Source organism: Neopelma chrysocephalum, unplaced genomic scaffold (assembly GCF_003984885.1).
Source record: "Neopelma chrysocephalum unplaced genomic scaffold, ASM398488v2 Primary Assembly neopelma1_97, whole genome shotgun sequence".
NCBI classification, from domain to species: Eukaryota; Metazoa; Chordata; class Aves; order Passeriformes; family Pipridae; genus Neopelma; species Neopelma chrysocephalum.
Window position 1 is genome coordinate 4,001,399 of NW_020897760.1, and position 23,570 is coordinate 4,024,968.

Consider the following 23,570-nt stretch of genomic DNA (forward strand, 5'->3'; position numbering starts at 1 on the left):
TACAGATTATGTTTCTCCAAGACAGTGGTGACCAGTGTTGTAGCTGAGTCATCTGGGAGGCAAGGAGCATGTTCACAAGGACAGGAGTGAAAGACACAGCATGAGAGTGAGACATCATGTGACCCAGCTGCACGCACCTTCTTCGAGTTTATAAGAATATTTCAGGAATAAAAACTCCGAAGGCTATGCCTAAAGAATCACCTTTGAATATTGCTCCTGATAGTTTAGTGTGGTCTCAAGTCCCAGGTTTATTGTTCTGCTATGAAGCTGATGAGTTCTTCTCCAAAGCTGGGAATAAGATCTGTAATTATAGAGAAATTGCTTGAGATATAAAATTATATATGAAGACAAAACCTGAGTACCACTTCAAGTCATAGCATAACAGCCAGCCAACCAAAAACTGGTGAGCATTAAGTAGTTAAAGGGAAAATTTATTTACTCATTAGACTTCAGAAAAAAACCCACATTATTCTTGATTACCATATTTATTGATTCTAACTGGAAAAACCTGACAAGTATTAATGGATTTGACCCATTATCATACGTACTGTCTATATTCCCTGTTCACATAAATTTCAAGTGAGAAAGAAAAATATACATTTTAAAAGAACAGCTTCTAAATTAATTTGATAAACAGGCTTACAATACATTTCTGAAAGTTTATTATTTAGAAGGAAAGCTTTTTCAAAACTTATAGCTCACGTTTTCTGAAGCAAAACACTTAATGTAAAGCACACCTGACATCTGACTTCCATATACCTCAGAGGTTTTCTATGTAGTCTTCACTAAAGTGTGCTTACTAAATGTTTCACAGTATCAGAGCATGAGTTCCTCCATCAGCTTCAAAACCTGTGAACTAGATACTCACTGCAAACAATGCTTCTATAAAAGGACAGTTCAAATACAAAAAAAAAGAAGAGGGCATTAGTAGCCAAGTTTCTTTGGGAGATAGAAGATTGCATTTGGTTCTGACTTCCTTAGAAAAAGCAGCAGACAAAAAGTATGGCGATCATTTCAATTATTTGAAGCTCTTCGATTTTAAGAGCATTTGTAAAAAGAGGTCCAATTATAACAAACTGATATTTGCATAATTAACTTTAAAACGAGGCATTTTGTTAGTGATAAATGCATTAAGAGCTGAAATAATAATGTTAAGACAAGCTATTGTTTGTCAACTTGTCAGATATGTGTGCTGAAGCTTCCCTTCTAATTACAAGATGTTTAGTACAGCACAACAGATATTTTAAAACAAATACAGAAGCTGGAATGTGTTTTCAATTGTAGGACAATTCATCTGAGAAGATTACCATGACAAAATATGAAAAAGAGAAAGGATGGAAAGCAATGATTTATAGACGTTCTAATTTTTCACTTAGAAATTCTTCCACACTATCTGTATTCCACTTGAGGATGCTCAGTTCTTCTGCAATGTTCCCATTGTCATCCAGCAGCTTTAGTACAGGGTCAGAACCACGCACATACTGTGGGGAAAAAAAAGAAGAGTAAGTTACCTTGGGCAGGAAATGCATTTTCCATATTAACACCTCCCCTGCTCTCTAGTGATTTAAAGCAGTTCAGACTTCTGACTTGCATTTAATGTCAAAGAGAGCAAAGTGGAGGAACAAGTCAAACGAAGGGGAGTGAGGGTGTGTGTCAGAAACATCTACTTGTTCTCCTTGGTGCACCACACCAGTTAATGCATGTGCAGAGAGGCAATGCCATAAGCCTGGCTTTGAAAGATGGTATTTACTTCAACTGTTTTAAGTTACCAAAGTTGGATTTTTGAATCAAGCAGATGAACGATCTTTCTCATGTGATCAATAGCCTTTTTACCATTTTAGAAATTTCAGGCCACTTTAACATCAATTTCTATCAATTTCTAATGTAATCACATTCTTTCCTGCCGTGTTGTAACTGTGCCTAGGTAATACAATTCTTTAGTGCTTCTGCAAACTCACTAAGTCACAAATAGGTAACACAGATAAAGGCTTTTAACAGTATTAAAAAGCTCTGACCATTTCAGTTTATGGAAAGATTTCCCCAGGAGTATTTCACTTTGCTTGACTGAGCTAACATAGTTGGTTTTACTTAATGAAGCTAGTGGCACCTCTAATTGGTTTTCCAAAAGTCTTGTAAAATAAATACAGATTAATTTGCACATTTTTTTTTCTGGTACTGCTCTATACCAATTGTAGTCTAGACTGCTTTGATGTTCAATAAATCTACAAAGTTTAAAAAAAAAAGAAACAGTCAGACGTGCAGAAGGAGAGAAAGCTTTTGAAAGAAACTGGAGGACACGGAGACATGAATGTGTGAGACAGACAGAGGAAATCTGTTTTAGATGGAATCTGCTGCTGAGAAGACAAATCACTTATTGCAGCCGTGCATAGCTATGAAGTGATTCCAGATGGTGCCATTTGGGGAATAGAGATGGGAGCACAAGATGTGAGAATCAAGATGTGTATCTGTGAAGTACACTCAAAGTTCACACAGGATTTTAAGAGGAAGGTGAAGTCTTACACTAGATCTGGAAACCAAAGAATTGTTGGGACTTAAGGCAGTGCAGCTTATGCAGCTTTGCATATATGCAAGTCAAAAGAAACAGCATTCAGTATGTGCATTTCTATAAAGTTGGATGTTTGAAGTCTATAAAATAAAAACAGCACAATAGAACACAGCAAGAAAATTCTGCGAGGGAGGAGAAAAATATAGGAATCACTGAATGTGTGGAAATGGCAGCTCCATAAGAAAATGAGGGGAGAATAGAACAGGAGAAAAGGAAACTATGGCAGAATAAGCTTAAGTAAATTCAAGATATCCACAAAGTATGGATAGAATGTAAGCATTCCTTACATTCTTTTCCCATCTGCTATTACAGGTTACAGTATAATTTTTTTCTTGGCTTAAAACCAAACAACAATAAAATAAACCAAAACCCCACCACCACCAAAGAATTGGTACCGGTTACTGAGCAATAAACAAACTAATATAACTAGCAGAAACTTGTGAAGATTCATACTGGCAGTACAAATATATGTCCTCTATTAAAGGATTTCCTGATCAGCAAATAGAGAACAATCCACAGGAGGACTATCTCCACCAAACTTAATTCTTCCTAACATCCTGCAAAAAAAGTTAGGCTACTACTCACCTTGATTTGCAGTCCCCTGAAGAGCTTTGGCTTATCACTCCTGACAAAAGCTATGGTTGGAGAAAAGAAAGACAGAAAATCAAACTCTTCTCCACTTGCATTGAGTAGATTTACATTAACTTAGTATTCAACAAATTATTTCTTTTGGAATGATGCTTTAGAAGATATTTTAATCTTAAAAACCTTAATATCTTCATGAAATTAATAATGTTAAACTTACTATGCCAGAGGAACACCTATTTTTGTTGGTAATCTGAACAAGATTCAGATCTGCTTGGATTTTCCTCGAACGCTAGTGGAACTGTATAAGTCAGTTTATCTGCACGTACAACTGACAGCCTTCAGCAGAGTGGCCCATATGCTGCTGCGATACGCAAATGTGAGGAGAAGCGTTAGAGCGATCAAAATCTGGCTGCAGATAAGCTTTGTGAGGGAGGCTGAGTATGACACCCATCTCATCAGCACACTCCACACACACTGCAGCAGTGCGGGGGAAAGGGCACAGAGGAAACTGTGGGTAGAGGTGTTATTCTTGCAAACAAGACAGACAATCTTATCTTGCAGAGATCTCTGAGATTATGTGTTGAAAACCAGCAAGAAAACAAGACCAGAAAACAAGAGGAGAAGCTGGTATCTCCTCTTCTCTTGACACTCCTAAAGGCAATAGGCTTTAAGACAGACTCCATGGCCTGTCAGGCAGCTACATGGAGAGAAGTTCCCATCTGAGGTGGGGCTGCTGCTGCACAACTCCTCACTTGAAGCACTAGTCAGCAAACAGTGGGTATTAACAGCAGCAGCACAGTCCCTGTATTGCTACAGCACAACCCAGGCTTTAACCTTAACTTTGAAAAGACAATATAAATTATTTCAGGATAAATGGTGAGTATAATCCCCTCCTTCCAACACTTTACTCTAATGAATGCCTGAGTTCTAGAAGTATTTAGGATTTATTTAGAAAATACAGTCCTCATTACTCCCTTTTACAGTCAGGCTGTGCTAAAGGCTGAGTTTAGTATCTGTATTGACATTAAGTGGATTCAGGACACTCCTGTAGTACGTCAGTATCATCTCCCCAAGGATGAACCCTGTCAGTATGGATTGACTCTTACAAAGGTGCTGGCTGCATGTTCAAGCTGCTTTTTCAAGGTCAGACCACAATGAATCTCTCACAAATGGCACTGCATCCAACTGGTGCATGGAGATGAGTGCAACCTCAGGACTAATGTTTCATACTGCCTCACAAAGTGCAGTGCTTTCCTCAGTAATTGCAGACATGTCTCCTGGCATCTTTATACCTATCTTTATATTACGGCAGTTACCTTAACACTTTCTAACATGGTTATACAGAGTGGCACTTATTTTCTTCCCTCTTCCACTGTGTTCCCAGTACAGATCAAAATCTTATACTCTGTCTGCTGCACCAACCACTACACAGTATAAACAAGATAAAAAAATACCAATGGCCCAAGTTGCTGCCAGGCCCCTGAAGAAAATAAAAACTTGTTTTTGTTCTTTCTACAGGACTGTACACTAATGCCATATTGTAACTTGTACTGTATAACAATTTCAAATAGCACTAAATAACCAGTACTTGCTCACATAGTGTCTGATTTAAACTCAAAGACATATTTGCAACTTCAGTGTTCCCCATGTCCTTGTGACCTGTCATCTTGGCTGTCATCAACAGGAACAGGCAAAAAAAGTGGCAAAGATATTTCTTATTTTTTGTTAAGTCCACAGAACACTGAATTATTTCTGGAGGAATTTTTCCACATTTTTCTTCAATTTAAATATAAAGCTGAAGTCAGTCTCTAGGGCTTTATATGAATAGAAAGTGGTAAGAAGCCCTCAGCATAGTGAATAACTTAATTTGCAAAACTTAAAAATGGTAAGAGAGCACAGTAAAATGGATAAAGTTTCCAAAGCAACTCTGAACTCTAGAACTCAGTTGCATTAAAGAATAGCCTTTGGGAGTTACCTCAGGTTACAGCACTTTAAGCTTGTAACAGGTGTGAGAATTTGTTACTTGAGCAACAGATGAAAGCTCATTTGGACATGAGCGGCTGTTCTCTGGCTGCAGTGCTGGACTGAACAAGCTCACATAAAATGGAAACAGAATTAGGTGGAAGAAGAAAGTATTCTATAGGCAGCATTACATTCTGTCACGTTAAAAGTAGCTATTACACACTGGTATCAATGTCAAATGTCTAAATCTTCTGAAAGCTGAAGCGCTACAGAACCTTTTTCCTGAAATTTGAGACAGCTGGAATGAAATTAGTTTCTGTTATGGCATATTTATTTCTAATGCTGATCATAGTGACTTTCTGCATCAGTCACTTGAATTTGCAATGCAACAAAGAAAAACACTCACTGTACAAATAATTTGTATATTCTGAATTTTAGAAGCTAAAATGGGAAACTAAAATACTGACATGCATTAAAAATACAGATTATCCCATCAAATACTTTTTTTTCCTTTCAACCAAATCAGTCCTTGAGTTGAATTAACAGCCTTTGAAATGAATTGGTGAGGTTAGGAAGTCAGATACAGCTACAGTGCACACTGTGTGTTTGGGACACACAAGTGCTTGCTTATCATGGGATGTGGTATATATGCTCCACCTTCAGCCCTGCCCCAACAGTTTCTCCTCTATGCCCTGACATCAACGTTGTTGCTTCCTACGTCTAAAGGGTACTTGCACATCATCTTTACACCATTATTTAGTACTTTGATGTCTAATACTGAAATCCTAGTTATTTCCCCATTTTCTTCTCTCCGTAGCAGCTTTAGAAATTACACACCACAGAGAAACAAGCATTTCTCTAATCCATCCACAGGTGAGCACAGGAGGCATTTTCCAGTTTGACTCCTGTAAGATGAACTCTGAGCTTGGTGACATGGCACAATGTTCTGGTGAATTAAACACCAGACTACAAGAACTGTTCTATTGACAGCTTTGCAAAATCACTTTACCTTATGCTCTTTTAAAACATGTGCAATACCAAAGCACACGCCTTCTGTTGGAAGGCACTCCTGAGGTGTTCCTACAGAGCAGACTGTGTTACCACACAATCAACTACAACTAAAAGGTCAGAGAAGGATCAGGTCTGCATGATCATTTTAAAGCCTGCCCCACACCAAACTGTTTTGCAGAGAGAGGTAATACTGAACAGCGCTTCTAAAGACCTAAAAGCATCCTCTACCTATGAACATAGTAGAATGGAGAACTCACTGCTATTGTTATAACGCCCTTTGTTTCTATATATAACACCTCTTTGTTTTAAGAAAGTCTGTGAAAACTAGTTCTGCTGGGACTAAAGCCTAGAGTCCTAAGTGGAGATTATTAAGGACATTAAGCATCACTGTGGCCCAAACAGCAAGTCTATGTATATGCACACACACACCTGCACTATCCTCTTAGGTACAGCAGGATACAGCAGGAGTCTGACCCAAAATGGGCATGACACCACATCTTCCCAGGCACAACGAAGAGTTGTTCTGAGTTAATTTCAATAAACAGAAAGCAAATATAATATTACTTCAGATAAGCTATTGAAACAAAGGGTAGTCTGCTTATCTGGCGCTGAATTATTAGCCACAAGCCGTTTGAAAGTAAAAAATTTTACTGGAAACACAAGTTTGTGCATAATGTCACAGAATTTTACATAGAAAAGGCACAAAGAACTTGACCATTTTGTACCTGAAATGAACTTGAATTAAAAAAGGGGGTTACGACGGATGAGTTTATTGAGACAGGGGTTTATTGAGACATTGCCAATTATCAAGTGTTAAACCTATGAAAAAGAAATGCAACCAAAACAAAAGGAAGAGCAATAGAGGGATATTTTATGAAGACAGGAAATCCCAACATTTAATAATGTCATCAATAGCTAAGCATTGCTAAGACAACTAGCAATATTTGCTCAAAATGTGAATATGTATATCACTGGCAATACAGGCAGACCATAAGCATTACAGTCTTTCCTCAGACTCTTTAAAAATTTGTTTTGGGGACAAATACATGCTCTGCAGTTTTGAAGATGACATGAGCCTGCTTCTAAAGATACCATGAGAGCCTTGCAAAAAGACTGAACTACAGCACACATCAAGCACTCATTTACATTTTAATGACTATAGCTCTTTACCTTCCAGAGACCTCAGTTTAAGATAAAAATTTAAACTTAAGAATTCATATGGCACATCAATAACTACTATTTGCAGTCTGTTAATCAAGTTACAATGCAGCTGTTCATGGTTTTATACAAAGCACCACATGCTTTCAGAAACCAATCCAAGACAGAGCTCCAATCAAGCCTGAAGAAGAAACTTCACAAAACTCCAAAGACAGGGTACTTTGTATAAGCAGTTGGGCAAGAGACTTTTCTGAATCTGAAGAGAAGTACTGTTCTAATTTGTGTATCATCTGTTTACAAAAGATTATGATAAAGTGATGCATGTCTCCTGCTATAATATTCACATTTCTTAGCAAGAGTTTTACTAATGCTTCTATCAATGCAAAATTTAAGGTTAATTTAATTTTCTGACTTTCTTTCATCAGTATTTATTAATTACAGATTAAAATAACTAGGAAATGAGTGATCTTACCTCATACAATACAGTCCCAAAAGAAATTACATTTTAGTAGCTAAAAGAATTCCCCTCACACTTGCAGAACTTGGGCAATATAATAGTGCTTACTGACTCTGAAGTCAGAAGGTCTAATGTAGCTGGCTACTGTATGAGTTCAAGGATTAAGGACTTTGTTTCCATAACAGATTTGCTGGGAGCACATCCATTTCTTAACTTAGAGTCATACAGGGAGAGGTGAGAATTATTTTATTGGTAAAAAAAGAATTCAGAGAAATACAAATGAAATGTTCAATGAAAAAACCCAGCCTAATTCAGTTTTTGTCAAACAAACCAGAGAGAATGTAACAGTCTAAACACTGATCTCCTATCTCATTGTGAACAGAACACAGTTGCCACTGAAAACTCAACTTAAAACAAATATGCTAGATTAATCACTGACCCTGATAATTTACTATTCTATTCCAGAGTCTTAGTTTTATGGGTGTCAGCCAAAAACTGTCACGTTTTGTGTTACTTGGTATAAGGTATTGCTTCATCTGTGAAACTTGTCACTTAGGTTTTCAATGTTCTACTTTGATAGAGTGCTTTTAAATGATAAATATTTAAGAACAGTTTTATAGATAACAACTTCAAAATATATGTAATATAGGAATTAATTTTAGAGTACAACATTTAAAACGGAGCAATTTATTTTTAAGGGAAATTTATCAGGAAAAATAGTTCAGTACTGAACTTAAAAGAGATGTACAGAAATGTGGTTTGTTACCAGACTTATCACAAGAAGCTGTATTTGAAAACCCTAATAAACATCCTTGGCCATATTCACAAAAGCATTTAGTAGTTTGCTGTGACATTACAAAGAATAATATCCAGTTTAAGACTGAGATAATCTTGCTGAAGACTAGACTTTTTCATCCTCTAGCTGAGGACTAGATTTTTTTCATCACTTCTCACTTCTTTGCTCTCCCAGTATCTACAAATATATTCCATATGTAATGATTCTCACATTTCAGGCACACAGGTGTATTCAGCAACTGTTTATAGCTAAAAATTATATAACCAGTAATTCTGAAAGAAGCCTTGATACAGAAGGACCACAGAATATTGCATTTAGTAACCACGAGCAACCTACAGTTTTTCCCAACTGTGTAACTTTTACAAACCTTTATTAATTTGACTGATTTTAATCCCTAATTATTTTAAAATGTGAATCTCATAATTAAAAAAAAACCCGAAACCAAAACAACACTGTTCACTCTTTGGTCAAATAAAATATAATCCAGAAGTAGTCTGAGACTCATCAAGTCTGTGGGACTATGCCAAGTGACAAAACAATTTACACAGGTACTTAAAGGTACTTAACTTCACAGTTACAGGAGTAACATACACTAATCCATGTATTCTAATACATACACAGCCCTGCAATTAACAGCATAATTTTGTGTATATTCTGGAAAAAAACCCAAACACACCCAAACAAACTTTTAAAAAATCCTCACGGAAGCTATGGAAAAGAAATCGGTTATTTGTGATAAAACATCGTCAATGACAGGCTACACAGCTCAATGAAGCCTACAAAGACAATGCTTCAAAAGCAGCAGCATGACCTTCAGGCAACCTAACTTCCGCAGCAAACATCCAAGTGAAAAGTTGAAATAAGAAACACTTCTCGAATGTTAATGTCCTAAGATGGAGACATTAGATACTGTTTCTGAGAGAAGTTAAAATCAAAGAGAAAATCTAAGTAAAAGTATTCTGAGACTAATAGTAGTGTGAAGACAAATACTAGCTGGAAGAATATATTCTACCGCTTTTTAAAATTTTTAAGTATGCTCTTCAAATATATCCCACCTTCTGACCTGTTCTAATACCTTAGCAATAAATTTGGTTAAGAAAAACTTAGACTGAGAAATTGCAGAAATCGGTGATGAAAAGGCAAAAGAGAAATTTAGGTGCGCTACACAGTCCTTTTTTAATTCTTATTGTACCAAAGAAAAAGGGGTAGTCAAACTAGATATCTACTTAAGAAACACTGAAATTTATTCAGCTGTGGTAAAGCCACTTACTTTTAAAAAGTAAGCTATATGATTAATGGACTGTAAATATTTGAGCAAGTTTAGATAACCAAGGATTGAAAGGAAAAAAAACTATTTAAAATTTTCAAGTTTTTCCTTTTGCACCGTTTGAAGTCTTTGGAACACATTTCATGGTGTGAGGGCCGTTCCCTTTAAGGACCTACACATGAAGATAATGGAGGACATATTGCAGGCTGGGGTCAGGTTAACAGATTGAGCTTTTCCTTCAAACATATAGCTCAAAGGAGCACTTAACTGTTACAAATTCACAACCATAAAGCAGCTGAGTGAATGGGCAACAGTTGGGAATGTTTTTATGTTTGCTAAATTTGAAGGATCATGGAGATAACAGAGACTCCTGTGCTTACAAAGTTAATCTCCTCAGACCCCTGAAGAAGGACAAGTAATTTAAACAATTCTTATTTTGAACATTTTAAACAGTGGAAAAGAGAAAATAACTTTGCTCTGGTCTTGCAGTCATTCAACTGAACTATGTGTGGGTACACGTGACAGGCTGCTGCATAACTTATGTAAATTGTAACCTGTAAAATTTACTTATGTAAATTGTAAAACCCCTTTGGTTTTTTTTTTTACTGGTTTGTCAGCCAACCTTTATATAGGCAGGTATTAACGCTGCCCATGGTAGATGGAAACATGCTGTTTGTGCAATTTTTAATTCTAAAGCTAGATTAGTCTTTATGTCCAACTATGTCCAAAGTACAGTATTAGGGTCTTCATCACAGGAAAATCCCCCAAAATAACCAAAGTACTGCTATCACCTAAGCTCTTCCCCAGTTTATAAGAAAAGTCCAGTTTGAAATTTCTCACAGATTCTTTTCCTGTTGCTTCCTCCCACCACACATTGATGGTACTGATTTTCCTTTTACACTACTGTATTCCATTCCCTTAATTGACTGTCATTATCCACTGATAAAACAATTATATGGCAGGATCTGTGAAAATAAAGTAGTTCCACAAATGCACAATATAAATTCATCTATCAATTATTGGAGACCAGTTCCATGAGTCTCAGGTCAATGTAACTTTACTGATACACTAAACTTATGACTACTTGTAATAGTACTTAAAAGTACATTTTGTCATTCAGCTGTGACAGTATTTCATATTTGAAAGAATAGCAGTGGCTTTACTTACCTTGGACTTGAGGGAACCTTCCCAATTTTCATCCACATACCTCTAGGACAGCTCCTGCATAAAGCTGTAATAGTAAACAGAAGATGTTAATGACAAAAATAATCTAAATTACTAGTTTATATATGGTGTGTTATCTGTTGAACTATTTCTCTTTGAGGAGACAATATGCTATTGCACTGATGCCCATTACAAATAATACTAAACAGAATCACAATTCCAGACCTGTCTCTGATTTATGTAACAACTGACTGTTCACTCAAGATCCATGATAATTTTCATTCATTACACTAAAAATGTAAAAACAGAAAAAAAGATAATTTAAGACACACAGTTGCTGTAAGCAAAGCTTCATTTAAAAAAAAATTGCAATCAGACATGTTACAATGGGAATTATGGGCTAGGAACTGGAAAACTGTTTCTTCTTTCCCTAAGATATTAACGAAGTCTCAGAAATACATCTTAATTTCAGAATATGAATATTCTGAATTCAGGTCCAACTCAATATTTGCCTAAATACTGTGAATTAGAACATAAGAAATACTCTAATCACTTGGAGGGAAATTACAACTTCTCCCTTGGTGTGAACTAATCAATGATCATTACTTAAATGGGAAACTGAACAGAAAATGTTACACTGCATTATCTGTTCAGAACAGCAGCTCAGAAATTTGTTCAGCTACAGATACATTTTCAACTAGACATTCGATTTAAGATAAAATCCTAAGATTTGACCGTTAAAACCCAGAAGTACTATGAAATAATACTCAAGAGATCAAAAATACCAGATTCTTTAAAAGCTTTTTCACCACTCAAATAAAGGTTTTAATTAAAAAAGGCAGTGATAAACAGCTCAGATACTAGCTTGCAAAATTAAAGTTCCTCTGGAATTAAAACATGAAGCAATTGCAAACATGGAGGAAACAGAATAGTGATAAGCTTCACTTACCTTGTCTCTATTTGTTATTCTCTAAAAAACATTCAACAACAATTCTATCAGCCATCCAAGATTTAGATATTAGTTTGCACACTCACTAATCCAATGAACATTTATACTGGTTCTCTCATACTGACAGTTATCTGCACTTTTCTATCAAGAAGTCAGTATAAGGAAGTGGACAAAGGAATAAACAGCCTTCTATCTAGTTAATTAACTATTTTATGCAAGTGTATAACTAAGTATACTCAAATTTAGGACAATGGTCAAATGAGCATTTTTGAATTCTCATTACTACACATAATTCTTACAGTTATTTTCTTCCTTTCAAACAAGGATTTTTATGGAACAAAATCATTGTAAGAATCCAAAATACGTAAGACATTTTGTAATTACTCACTACTCCCAGTTTGTAACTCCTGGCCAATATCTGATAGAAGTTTAACAAAGAAAACAGCTCAATTATTGATGTCCAAATTTTGAGCTTGTAACTCTGCCGTAATTGAAACCCAACTGTGCTGGTACAAAAAAAGTTTAGATTCATGCTGGGACAAACAGCTGCTCTCTAGATGGCTAGACCAGAATAAAAGAAGATTCAATTGGCTTCATTTATAACTCTAAACAAAGGTGTCTTTTGCAAGAGGCACAGGTTTATTTGCATCACTTAGCCCACCACAAAAGCACACTTGTTTATAATATCTACTGCTGTTACCATCGCATTGTGTCCATAGCAGATGTTCTCCAATATTCCTTGTGAAGGCAGTCACTGTGTTCAAGCATTACTAAGAATGACATGTATCACTCAGTATGGAGGCATATAAACATCTTGAGTCAGTTCATTACACAATGCTTAACTCAAGAGTTAGTTCATTTTAAAGTAATGCTTCACTTGTTTAAGTGTCCATAAAAGTAAGTTTAGTACTACAAGGAATGAAATAAAGACCCTCTAAACTATTACTAGTGCCCATGCTAACATCCAAAGCAAATGCTGTTATGATTTCCAGGCCGATTCATGCCTGTATCTATAAAAATTACTTAGCTTTTTTTACAACATTCTAATAGCATGCTTTCTGTCTTTCTATTGTGACAATATCTGAACTCTTCCCTCACCTTTTCCAAAGCATCAACTTGAGTTCAATTTCATTCAAAAGCTTTGCTAAAGCACCTGCAGCTCTTGTTACAGTTTGTACTGATGTAATCAAGATGGCTCTGCACAACTGAGAAGAGGAAAACCACACTATTGGTCATATTTGCTTTAATGAAGAATGAAAGTGGCAATTACAGCAGAATACCACCATTTACGTAAGAATTGTGCTAAATAAACATAGGCATTGTAAAAATAATTGTTCCAGTAAGTAAAACCAAGGAACTTTAACTTGGGTGAAAGGAAACATTTCACCTGCTCTTAGGAAGGGAATTGAAGATATTTCTGCAAGACAATTCCAATGGTGTCTCATTTATGCACAGTTATGGTATTGTTATGACAGTTTCTCATGGCAAACACTGCAGAAGAAAAATTGCATTCCTGCTATGTAACCATTACTGTTTACAGAAACTCAGATCAAACTGAACTGCAAAAAGTGGTACTTAACACAGAATGCTCCTTGATCATAATAAAATTATGCTAGATCAAAGGTGACTAAAAAGTTGCATAAAATACAAAAAGTTATACCTAATTTTACTTCTATGACACCAATGTCTTAAAGACTGGTTTCTTCCAACTAATGACTAAGTCTGACCCTGCCTAACACAGGTTACAAAGTGTCACTCAAACTGGATTTGTGCAGTTGTTTGCAATCAGCTGAAAGAAACATAGTTATCAGCATGTCTAAAGAAATCAAATGGAAGGGGCTGTTAAGATAAAGCCACACGATGGTCAAAAGCTGCCTCATGGTATCTGGATTCTCCCTGATATCTGCACATTGTTCTCTCCTAATATCAAACTATTGAAAAAGTGCAGTTAACCTCTGAGAATAAGCAGTAAAGCATAACTTATGACTACAGCTAAAACTCTGGAATTTTTGCTTGCCTCAGGTACAAAACAATCTTCCACTAAATACTGACCAACAACTAGTCTCTTTCCAATGCAAACAATTTTTTTATGAAATTCACTGCAATTTTGATTTCATATTATATTATAAGCAGATCTGATGAAGAGACCTCCTTATATTCTATCAACTCAAACTATTGTTTTCTTTCAAAAAATGTCAGGAAAAATATTGATATAATTATTCTTAATGGCCTAAGTTGCTTGGTATGTAAAAACCAGTACTGTGGAAAAAACAGGATGAATTATCTCTTTTTTTTGAAAGGCGTGCAAATTTTTACTGTGTTCCATCCATCCACCCAGAAAGCAAACCAACATGTTGATCAATATTTGTTCTTCTGAGAAATTAAGTTACAACAAAAAGAGATTTTGTTGCAAGTTTCTTCTGCGTTTTCCTAAACTCCTCTAACTACCAGTTCATTTGTGACTTTTAGTAGAAAACTAAATTACTTTAAAAGAATATACACTGAGATATAAACTATAAAATGTTTTTTCTTCTATGGGAGATAATGCATGGTATTTATATGGACAATTCAAAGTTTTCAAAATCACTCTAGTCTTTCTTTTTCCTGGAGGCAGAACATGAGTAAGAATCTGTGAGTTAACAGAGAACAGTCAGAAAGCCTCGCTGCCAGGAACATTATGAATTACTGCTCTGTGATACAGAAAGCCAGTAAAGTTATTGCTACACACACATCATTCCAAACTGATGTCATCAGTAAATTTAGCAACAAAGCAACTTCTCCCATTGACAACTCATTATCCTGTGAAGGGTGATGCCTAACTCCAAATAAGAGTTTGGAAACAGAGTCTAACAGTCAAAAACCACTTAAGTGAATCAGTGCTATTCCTGGGATCAGTGGTATGCATTACAGGCAAGTTCCTCTGAACTAAGGTCTCATTTATTCGCAGAGAAGGAAATTCCAACTGAATATGAGGGTGAGAAAAAAAGTCACAATGAGGATGTTTAAGCACTGAAACAATTTACTAAGAAAGGTTGTAGAATCTGCATTCTTGGGGATCCTCAGAACTTTGAGTTCTGCTTTGAGCAGGAGACTCAACTTTTTTATTCTGTATGTACAAAACATAGCGGTGCATGTAACAGTAATCTGTTATGTTCTCCAGAATACAGGAAACATGTCATCCATTTAAATGTTTTAATTTTTGTGTTAAACAATATCCTCCTTGCAGGATTATTTAAATGTTTTTGCTGTTTAAATCCAATAACCACTGAAAAATTCCAAAACAACTTCCATTTCTGGCAGACTATCTTTGTTAACTTTGCTCTATGAAATGGTTTGGTGTAAGGTCATGTGAGCACGAGATCTGGCACAAGCATGAGAGAGAAGTGTGACCAGAAGCTGAGCAACCATCAGCTTTAGACCTCTGGAACTGCAGCTTGGACTTGGTGGTGTGAATGCCCAATTTCAGTGGGGGTGGAATAGGAAAGAATGGCAGAAAAAGGGCTCCTGTGTACAGGCTCTCACTTGGACCTAATGTGCAGAATTAGGCAAGTAAAAACGCAGAAATAGAAAGTTAATAGTTCAAGTTTCAATTTTGGAATATACCATCTGATTCTATCTAAGCATCTACTTACCTCTAGAAGTATAATCCCTGAACATCTCTTTTATTCTCCAGAATATATGCTTTTATTAAAAAACAAAGCACCTTAGAGTTGAAAAGAGAACAGATCTCATGAGCTGTTCATTTGACCTCACACATTTCATTAATTTTGAGACCTTTAATTTTTGAAGTTTTTTCAACAAATTTAGAGTCAAATGATGAAGGTCAGCCTTAATTAGCTAAACCTCATCCATTCACCAGCATAGATGCACATCAACAATTTAAACTCACATTTAGCAAATTCACATTTATCATTTCCCCAACATTTTCTTTTTTACTGATAAGACTCGATAGAGGTCTCCCATAGGTAAGACTTGCCTTGTTACAGACAGATAATGTATTTTATCTCAGTTGATCTGACAGAGATGAATCTTTGGTGAATCTGAGCCAAACAAAAGATTTCTGTCTTAGGCACTGACCAGCTATCTGCACCTTCCTTATCTAGTACTACTGTTTGTCAACATTAATTTTCATTGCTGATAACATCATGTACAGAAGGAAGGGAAAGACTGTACATGGTAAAGTTTGTGAGAAGGACATCCACTGCAGCACATTTTTAGTACAAGGAACGGTTGTGCATAATATTCTGAAGCAGCAGTACTCCAGTAAGAGACTGTCTCAATTAGAGGGAACAGAGTCAGCTCAATTCCCCTAACTTCCCTATCAATACTTCCCATCAAATTATTCCTGTATGGGACACTTCTTAGTTAAAAGCAAACTTTGAAGGGAGATCACATGACATATTAGACATATTAGACTTAATCACAGAGTTCTGATTATTTACTCGAGTGTTAAATAAAATACGCTGTCATTGAATTACACTATTCTTTAAGTCACACTTGATAAAAACAATGAACGTGAACCATTTTTATGTACCATGTTATAAATAAGGAGTACAGTTATGTAAAAGCATAATTTGTTTTTTTACAAAGCAGTCAAAAGACTTTACAAAACACATCAAAAACCAGAAAAAGATGTGGGTTTTGAGAAACAGCTAGAAGTAAACTAAAATTCTAATTTGTTTCCACAAGCATTGATATGACTTTGAGTTACATTATCCCACTGAGATGTCAATGCATTCTAAGGAGTTCTCTGTTTTTAACCATCGAGCTGAAAACTAGGGAGATGAGATTGCTTCACTGGAACTATTCATATTAAGAGCCTCTGGCAGAACAAGCAGACAGCCAACAGTAATTTGAGTGTAGCACTTTAATTAGTGAAATGAAAAGAAAAAGAACCCTGAAAAATGAACGTAAATTGGGTTACACAGGAGTAGCCTGAAGCATTAAAAGCACTTCAAGTTATTCTACTTCCAGTAATTACTGTGAGTTTTGTAAACTATTTTGAGTTTTAAAAAGTCTCAACAAGAATCACCTTATTTCTGCTTGTAATTCATAACAGCACATTTAAGAAGCCTGTACATGTAAAAGGGTAGAATTTTAAGAAAGCTTTCCATTTGATATTTTTTTAATAAAAGTAGCACATAGTCATAATGACAATGGTCATGTTTATTACTAATATTACAGCAAATATTTATTTCATTTCAAAGAGGGATCCAACACTAACTCTATGCAAAGAAAGGGTTTTAAATTATGGCCAAAATACATCATAAGGAGAACATAAGTAATATTCATCATAATGAAAAAGGGGTTCAGAGTTCAGGCTGCAATTTCAACAGACCAGAAGTTCTGTGTTTTTGCAGCACTGAAACAGACCAAATCATTCATGCCTTAAAACGACTTCCCACAATTACAAGTACCAAGGACTTTCAAGGAAAAGAATGGCTTGATGCACTGAAAACATGATACCATCTTCCTGCAGAAATGTCCAAGTACCTGATTAAGTACAGCACTGGTTACAATGTGACACTGGGGAACAGGTGTGCAAATATGCCTATGCCACACCTTCTGACCAATGCAACTGCAGTGCAGACACCTCTACCCAGATGGCAAGCAGAAATCAACACCAAAAATCTAGGAAACGTTCAACTGTTGTGATTCGACTTTTCCCTCCATTTTCCAGAGTGTTATAGTATGCATTCTCAGGATTTTCTCCCCAGGTGGTTCTCCCTTTTCAGCATTTTTCAAGATGTTGAGAAAACGCAGTATTTAAAGTCTCTAAATACCACTATTTTCTAAGTCTCATCCACTTTGTTTGCCTACTGCTAATGGGGTTATGTCTATAGCCTTGCATTAACTTTGAAAGGAAACTTTTATATTTAATGGTGTGGGAAGAACATCAAGGTGCAAACCTCCCCTCTTAGAGTGCAATAATCCATTTCAAGTTTCTGAAATATTTTAGTTACTTATATTGTTACATCTATCACAAATTTGGTGAAAAATAATCCTAAACTTCTCATTACGTTAGCAATGCAGAGGCTAGATATTTCAATAAATGATTAAACCATGCTTTGACAGTTTAGCATATTTTGATAACCCTGAATACACGCAAGAAACTTGCTAAAAATCTCAGGATTTTAGACTTTTTGCTTAAACTTGTGGAATGGAGCAGTTATTACTCATCTCCATGGAACTTCAGAATTATGCATACAGACTTCTGTATCACTGTTTGCCTTGTTTCACAGCAGAACCATAAACTATTTCGAAATAGTGTACAATAGACACGTGTGAAGTTACCCATGACAACTTGCCATCTGAACCATCCATTTTCATTACTCAACTTTTGCTTACACCTGATGTTGTGTTTTCTAAGTCACCAAACACCATAACACTACAACATGACAAGTACTTGACAGTAGAAATTTAAAATGCTGAAGTTCAACACATCTCCGTGAGCAAAAATATATTTCAAAGCTCCATTTAGACATACTGATAACTTGTGCGGGTTGTAGCAATCCTGCACAGCGCAACTGGAAAATTTAATGTATTGCAAATTTTATCACAGAGCTGATTTTTAAAATCAATTTGGATTTTGACACGCATATATTGTTGAGATAAATCTAAGATTATAATACACAATTAATGGAATATGCTTATAGCTATGTCTGAAATGATCACACAGACTAAGTGAAGCTGCAGATGGAGTGCAGCTATTTTCAGCTACTGCAAAATATGGACAATCTCTCCTGCTACTACAATTTCATGCACAGTTAGCTTCACCTCCATTTCATCCTTCTACATTTTACACACCAGCAGTATTCTGCATCTGACAGACTGAGGCTTAAAACTTGCAGCTGTCTAAAGCAATACTGTTTAAGCTAGCTTCTGAATTAGTGTGAAACTGCACACAAAATCTCTAGAGGAAGAGAAAATAACCAAACCATGTTTTTCATTTTACCCATAGTCCAATTCTGAAGTAATTAAAATATTTCACTGGATAGGTGTCAGCAGAAGTTTGGAGCAAGACAAATTCTGGGTAACAAGAGTACCTCACAGCTATTTTCCACAATCTCAATTCACAAACTACTGGACCAATAACAAAACCAGGATTAATAAACATCTTTCAAGGCTATGAAACAGTTCAAATCTGTAAACATCTCATTTGAGGTTGCACTGATACCATGCAGCACAAAATATTTTTAGCCCTGAGGATATTTCACAGATCATTTGTGAAAAGTAGCAATTACATAAAAATTCTCAGAGAGATGTGCTATCCCCTTAAACTTTAAATTCTCATTTAGAACTCAGGCAGAAGTCATGCAATAAATTAACTCCTGCTTTCCCTGTTTCTAATATTTGCCACACATTTGCAAAGAGAATTAAATTCAAATCCTGAGGCCGGCCCTGGAATTCTTTAGTTTGCAAATCCAGTTGTAGCACAGACTATGAACATGCTGTCCCACACCATGGGAGCAAATACCTGCTCATATAACTAACAAGCTACGTCATGTACGGGAATCATGGCTCAGAAAAAAAGCCTCCTGTACTCTGAGGATGTTCAAGCACGTAGTCACAGCATTAGCAAAACCCAGAGCACCACTGGCTCTGGAACTCAGCAACGTACGAGGCTGCAAATCAGCAATTCAAACATCTTACATCGAGATGCAGGTTTTAAGAGTAAGATTAAAAGTTCTACAAGCAAGAGGGTATGAAAAAAACCCTTTTAAGACTTTTGACATCCATTTACTCTTTACTATCAAATTTTCATTAGAAAGAAGATTTCTATGGTAACCTGAAAAAAAAAAGAGGGAATGGGAAAAACTACAGCTAAAGGCAGCATTCAGTTTTTCTATTCTGCATGCATGTCATGAAAATTCTTGTTTAGCAAGAAGCTACTATAAATTACATTGTTAATTTTTATGTAACAGTAAAATCTTGAGGTTAATTACAGGCAACTGTTACAAACAGCACTATGTTAAAACACAAGTCAATCCAAACTGTGATGATTCTCAATACAATATGTTAATATTATCTTAACAGTCATTTCTCCCAACACTGATTTTCCACTGGCTAGACTTCAACAGAAGTTACTGACTACAAGCTTAAAAAAAAAATTAAAACCACAAAACAATCACCAAATCTGAAAAACGCATTTCTAAGAAGAGGTAACAGTATAAAAAAATTTCCACTTTCTTAAACAGCATTCATAAGAATATTAGAAATGATGCTATAATCTTAAATTACCACATATTAGAAAATATATATTCTTTTCAAGAACTCTAAAAAAAATTCTTCCTTGACCTTAAGGAACACAGATATTTATTTACTACAGATAAAGGAAAGCTTTTGCCTTAATTTAACCGACTAATCCACAGCATGGGCTCTGAGCAAGATCATTCCCAAAATATCTAGCTGTTCTCACTGCTGCAGAATGGAGTTGAGCAGTCCTGCTTCTGTCAGGTGTGTGCCATTTCAGGAGCTGACCTGGCAGCTGCACCAGCCTTTTGTTCCTCAGGACTGAGCTAAGCTGTCCTGGCCATGACATTATGGGTCAATGACCAAGCAAGGGCCATGGCCAGTAACACCAGTCTCCTTATCCTCTTCTTTTGCCCTCTTCAAATTCCATACATCTTCCCCTTCAGAAAAGCTGGACATAGTTCCTAAATATGGTCACTTCACACCAGAGAAGAGCTGGCAAAGAACCAAAGATTCTCCTGTTTGTACAGGGACATTATTTCAGAGCACTATGGTAAGTCTGCAAATCTGGATCCTACATATGTACATTGAGCTATGAATAAAATGTTGCATTTTCCTATTGAAAGTATAATGCAGACTCTCCTATATTTTTAAAATGCAAAGTTTCATAAACATAACATGTTGAATTATTCCACAAAGGATTTAGTCCAAAACTCACCTTTCTAGTTTCCAACTGAGCTTCTTCTTGGCAGCACTCCCTGCAGAATGGATCCAACTGATTCAGATTGAACTGTCCAAGAAGATTGCAAGAACTGCACAGCAAGTTACTGGAGAAGCCCAGCTCTCTGCAAGCTTCTGATGACAGCTGTGCTCCATATACACTTATCTGAAAGTCAAGACAATGATATTTTGTAGCGTTAATTTTTTTTTTAAGGAAGACTTTAAATGCTTTAATGATGAGAAAGAACAACTAAGTCTCTTGTGACTGTTCTACAGTAATGCCTAACAGTCAGCCCATAGGTTCAAAACACCACCTTGTTTTGAAGTCTTGAACTAAGAGTCAATTCCAGACAGTCATAATATGTACATTTTGAGGTATCAGACCTGCCAAAATTAATTTATACACACTTCTGATAACTCTACTGTTTTCCTATTCACAAGTTAAGAGAAAAACCCAAACATAATGAATCAGCTGAAATGCACATGGCTACAGCTTTCCAAAGCCTGCTCTTTCAAAACAATTGCAGTAAATTTCATATCACTGAAAACACACTTCTGAAGTAAGTATGGGAAAAACACAACCAGGGAGTGACTACACAGACCAAACTGCTCAACAAGGCACGCAGGTAGGATTTTAACTTTATGTTTGCATTAATGTTAAAGGAAAATCATATATGAAAAGTGGAAGTGTAGGTAAAAACCTGCAATTCTGATTTTTTAGTAATACATTAAAATAGGCAATTCAATTCCATGACTTCTATGTAAAACACCAGTTCTGCTTTTTATGGGCAGCAAAAACAATGTCACCAACTGTCATAGCACTAAAATGACATTTGGAGTTTGTTTTCATAGAATCATTAAGGTTGGGAAAGACCTCTAAGGTCATCATTGAGTCCAACCATTAATCCAGCACCACCGTGTCCACCACTAAACCATACCCCAAGTGCCACATCCACACACCTTTTGAACACTTTCAGGGATGGCGATTCCACCACTTCCCTGGACAGCCCATTCCAATGCCTGACCACCCTTTCAGTGAAGACATTATTCCTAATATCTAAACTAAACCTACTCTGGTGCAACTTGATGATAAACCCTGCCAAAGATACATTTTAATTATTGTTCACTGATTAAATTTATGATGGTAGTACCTAAAGCAGTTTTCTTGCACCTTGCTGTTTGCCATTCACCCCTTTCATGCTTTACTGTCATTTTTTCCTCACTTTTGGATCTGTTCACCTTGGAGCAAAAATGGTGTTCCCGGCATTGTTACTTTGCTTCCACCAGCCACACTCCTCACTTCTTTCCCCAGCAGACCCCAAAGCACCTGCAAACATAAGGCCAATACTCTGTGTTTTGGGGACGTGCAGTGGGAACCAAGGAAAAACCAAACCGGGTATGAAAATAAGTAAAGACTCCCTTACAAGCGAATCCCTCAGTGAAGTAGTTTTGGTTACACAACAAGCTCAAAACAGCTTGACAACAAAACCATAGGGAGGGGAAGGAAAGAAAAATAAATAGAAGGGAGAGGTACTCTCTCCTCATTATTTTCCCTCAATTTTTAGGACCTTAACTATTATATTATCCTGAAATAGTAAGTGTACTGATCATAGTAAATAAAAACAACCCTCACACTTCAGAAGCTGAATTCTCAACAAAACAAGATAACAACACTTAGCCAGTGATGTGCCTCATTTCAGCAGCATTTTCTCCTTCAAAGCTTTGACAACAAATACACGTTGCACTATTGCTTTGCTTTCACACCAGATGATCTAATATATTAAAGCAAAAGCAGCACTGATACAAACTGTGAAACAGAAACCAGCCTCCGACAAGGAGAACAGAAGAAGCGGTGGCGGAGGCAGGAGAGGAACGGGATGGGCAGAGAGTGGCCGCCGCCCGCACCGGGACACGTCTCACTCCGCCCCCCACCCCACCCTCGCACCCGCCCTCTTTCAGGAATCGCAGTCGGTCTCGCGCGCGCACATGCCGGCCCCGGCCCTCACCGCCTGCAGCCCCAGGAGCCAGAAGGACCAGAAGGGCCAGCAGGGCCAGCGCCGCGCCCACGGCTCGGCCACCGCCATCGCGGTGCTGGAGCGGCCTTCGCAGCGCCTCCCGGCCGCGCGAGAACCCCGCCCAGCGCGGCTGACCGGCACACTGCCTGATGCGGGAGAGCACACACTCGCTCCCAACCCCCGGCACCGCCGGCAGGAACAGCTAACACAGAACATCACCTGGAATTCTACGGAAAATATATGTTCATAGCAGGTCTTCACAGCGAGGTTAGAGGAGCTGCCGTTCCTCAGCCCTGGTCGGGCACGGCGGCCGCACCCCCAAATAAGGCCCTTTCTCCTTTCTGGGGAGTCGCTGCCATCCGGCACTTCGGCCCTCGGCCCGGTGACTGACAGCCAATCTGACCAATAACATTGCGATTTTTCTAAGCGCCGTGGTGCCTGTGCCCAATGAGCGTGGGCAGATGGGCGGGACGTCAAGACGTATCCTCCAATCAGGAAGGGACGCATGTAGGCGGGACATCGCCCCGCTCCGGCAGCTCAATGCCGGGAGGCGGGGCCAAGGCGTTTGGGGGCGGGGCATCACATGCGCGGGGCCAATCGAGTTGCGGGAGAGGCGGGGCGGTGACTGCACCCGCCAAGGGCGGCGGGGGGCGGGGCCCGCCGGCCGTGGCGGCGCCGGGCGGGGGGCGGGCGCGCGACCGGGCGTTCGGTTGCTGAGCAGCGC

At 37.4% G+C, this 23,570-nt stretch overlaps 1 protein-coding gene across 2 annotated transcripts; it reads right to left on the reverse strand.

Moving 5' to 3' along the window:
- Nucleotides 1-410: 410 nt before the first annotated feature.
- On the reverse strand, nt 411-23,368 carry SELENOF (selenoprotein F). Of its 2 annotated transcripts, none has more exons than XM_027694334.1 (5): nt 23,066-23,368; nt 20,830-20,997; nt 10,973-11,036; nt 3,152-3,201; nt 411-1,481 (listed from the first exon to the last, which is right to left on the reverse strand). In XM_027694334.1, exons 1-5 carry the CDS (start codon nt 23,351-23,353, stop codon nt 1,350-1,352), a joined length of 702 nt encoding a protein of 233 aa, XP_027550135.1. In that variant the 5' UTR covers nt 23,354-23,368; the 3' UTR covers nt 411-1,349. The 2 variants fall into 2 exon arrangements, with proteins under 2 accessions (XP_027550135.1, XP_027550136.1); XM_027694335.1 differs by lacking the exon at nt 23,066-23,368 and adding an exon at nt 22,838-22,941.
- Nucleotides 23,369-23,570: the final 202 nt, after the last annotated feature.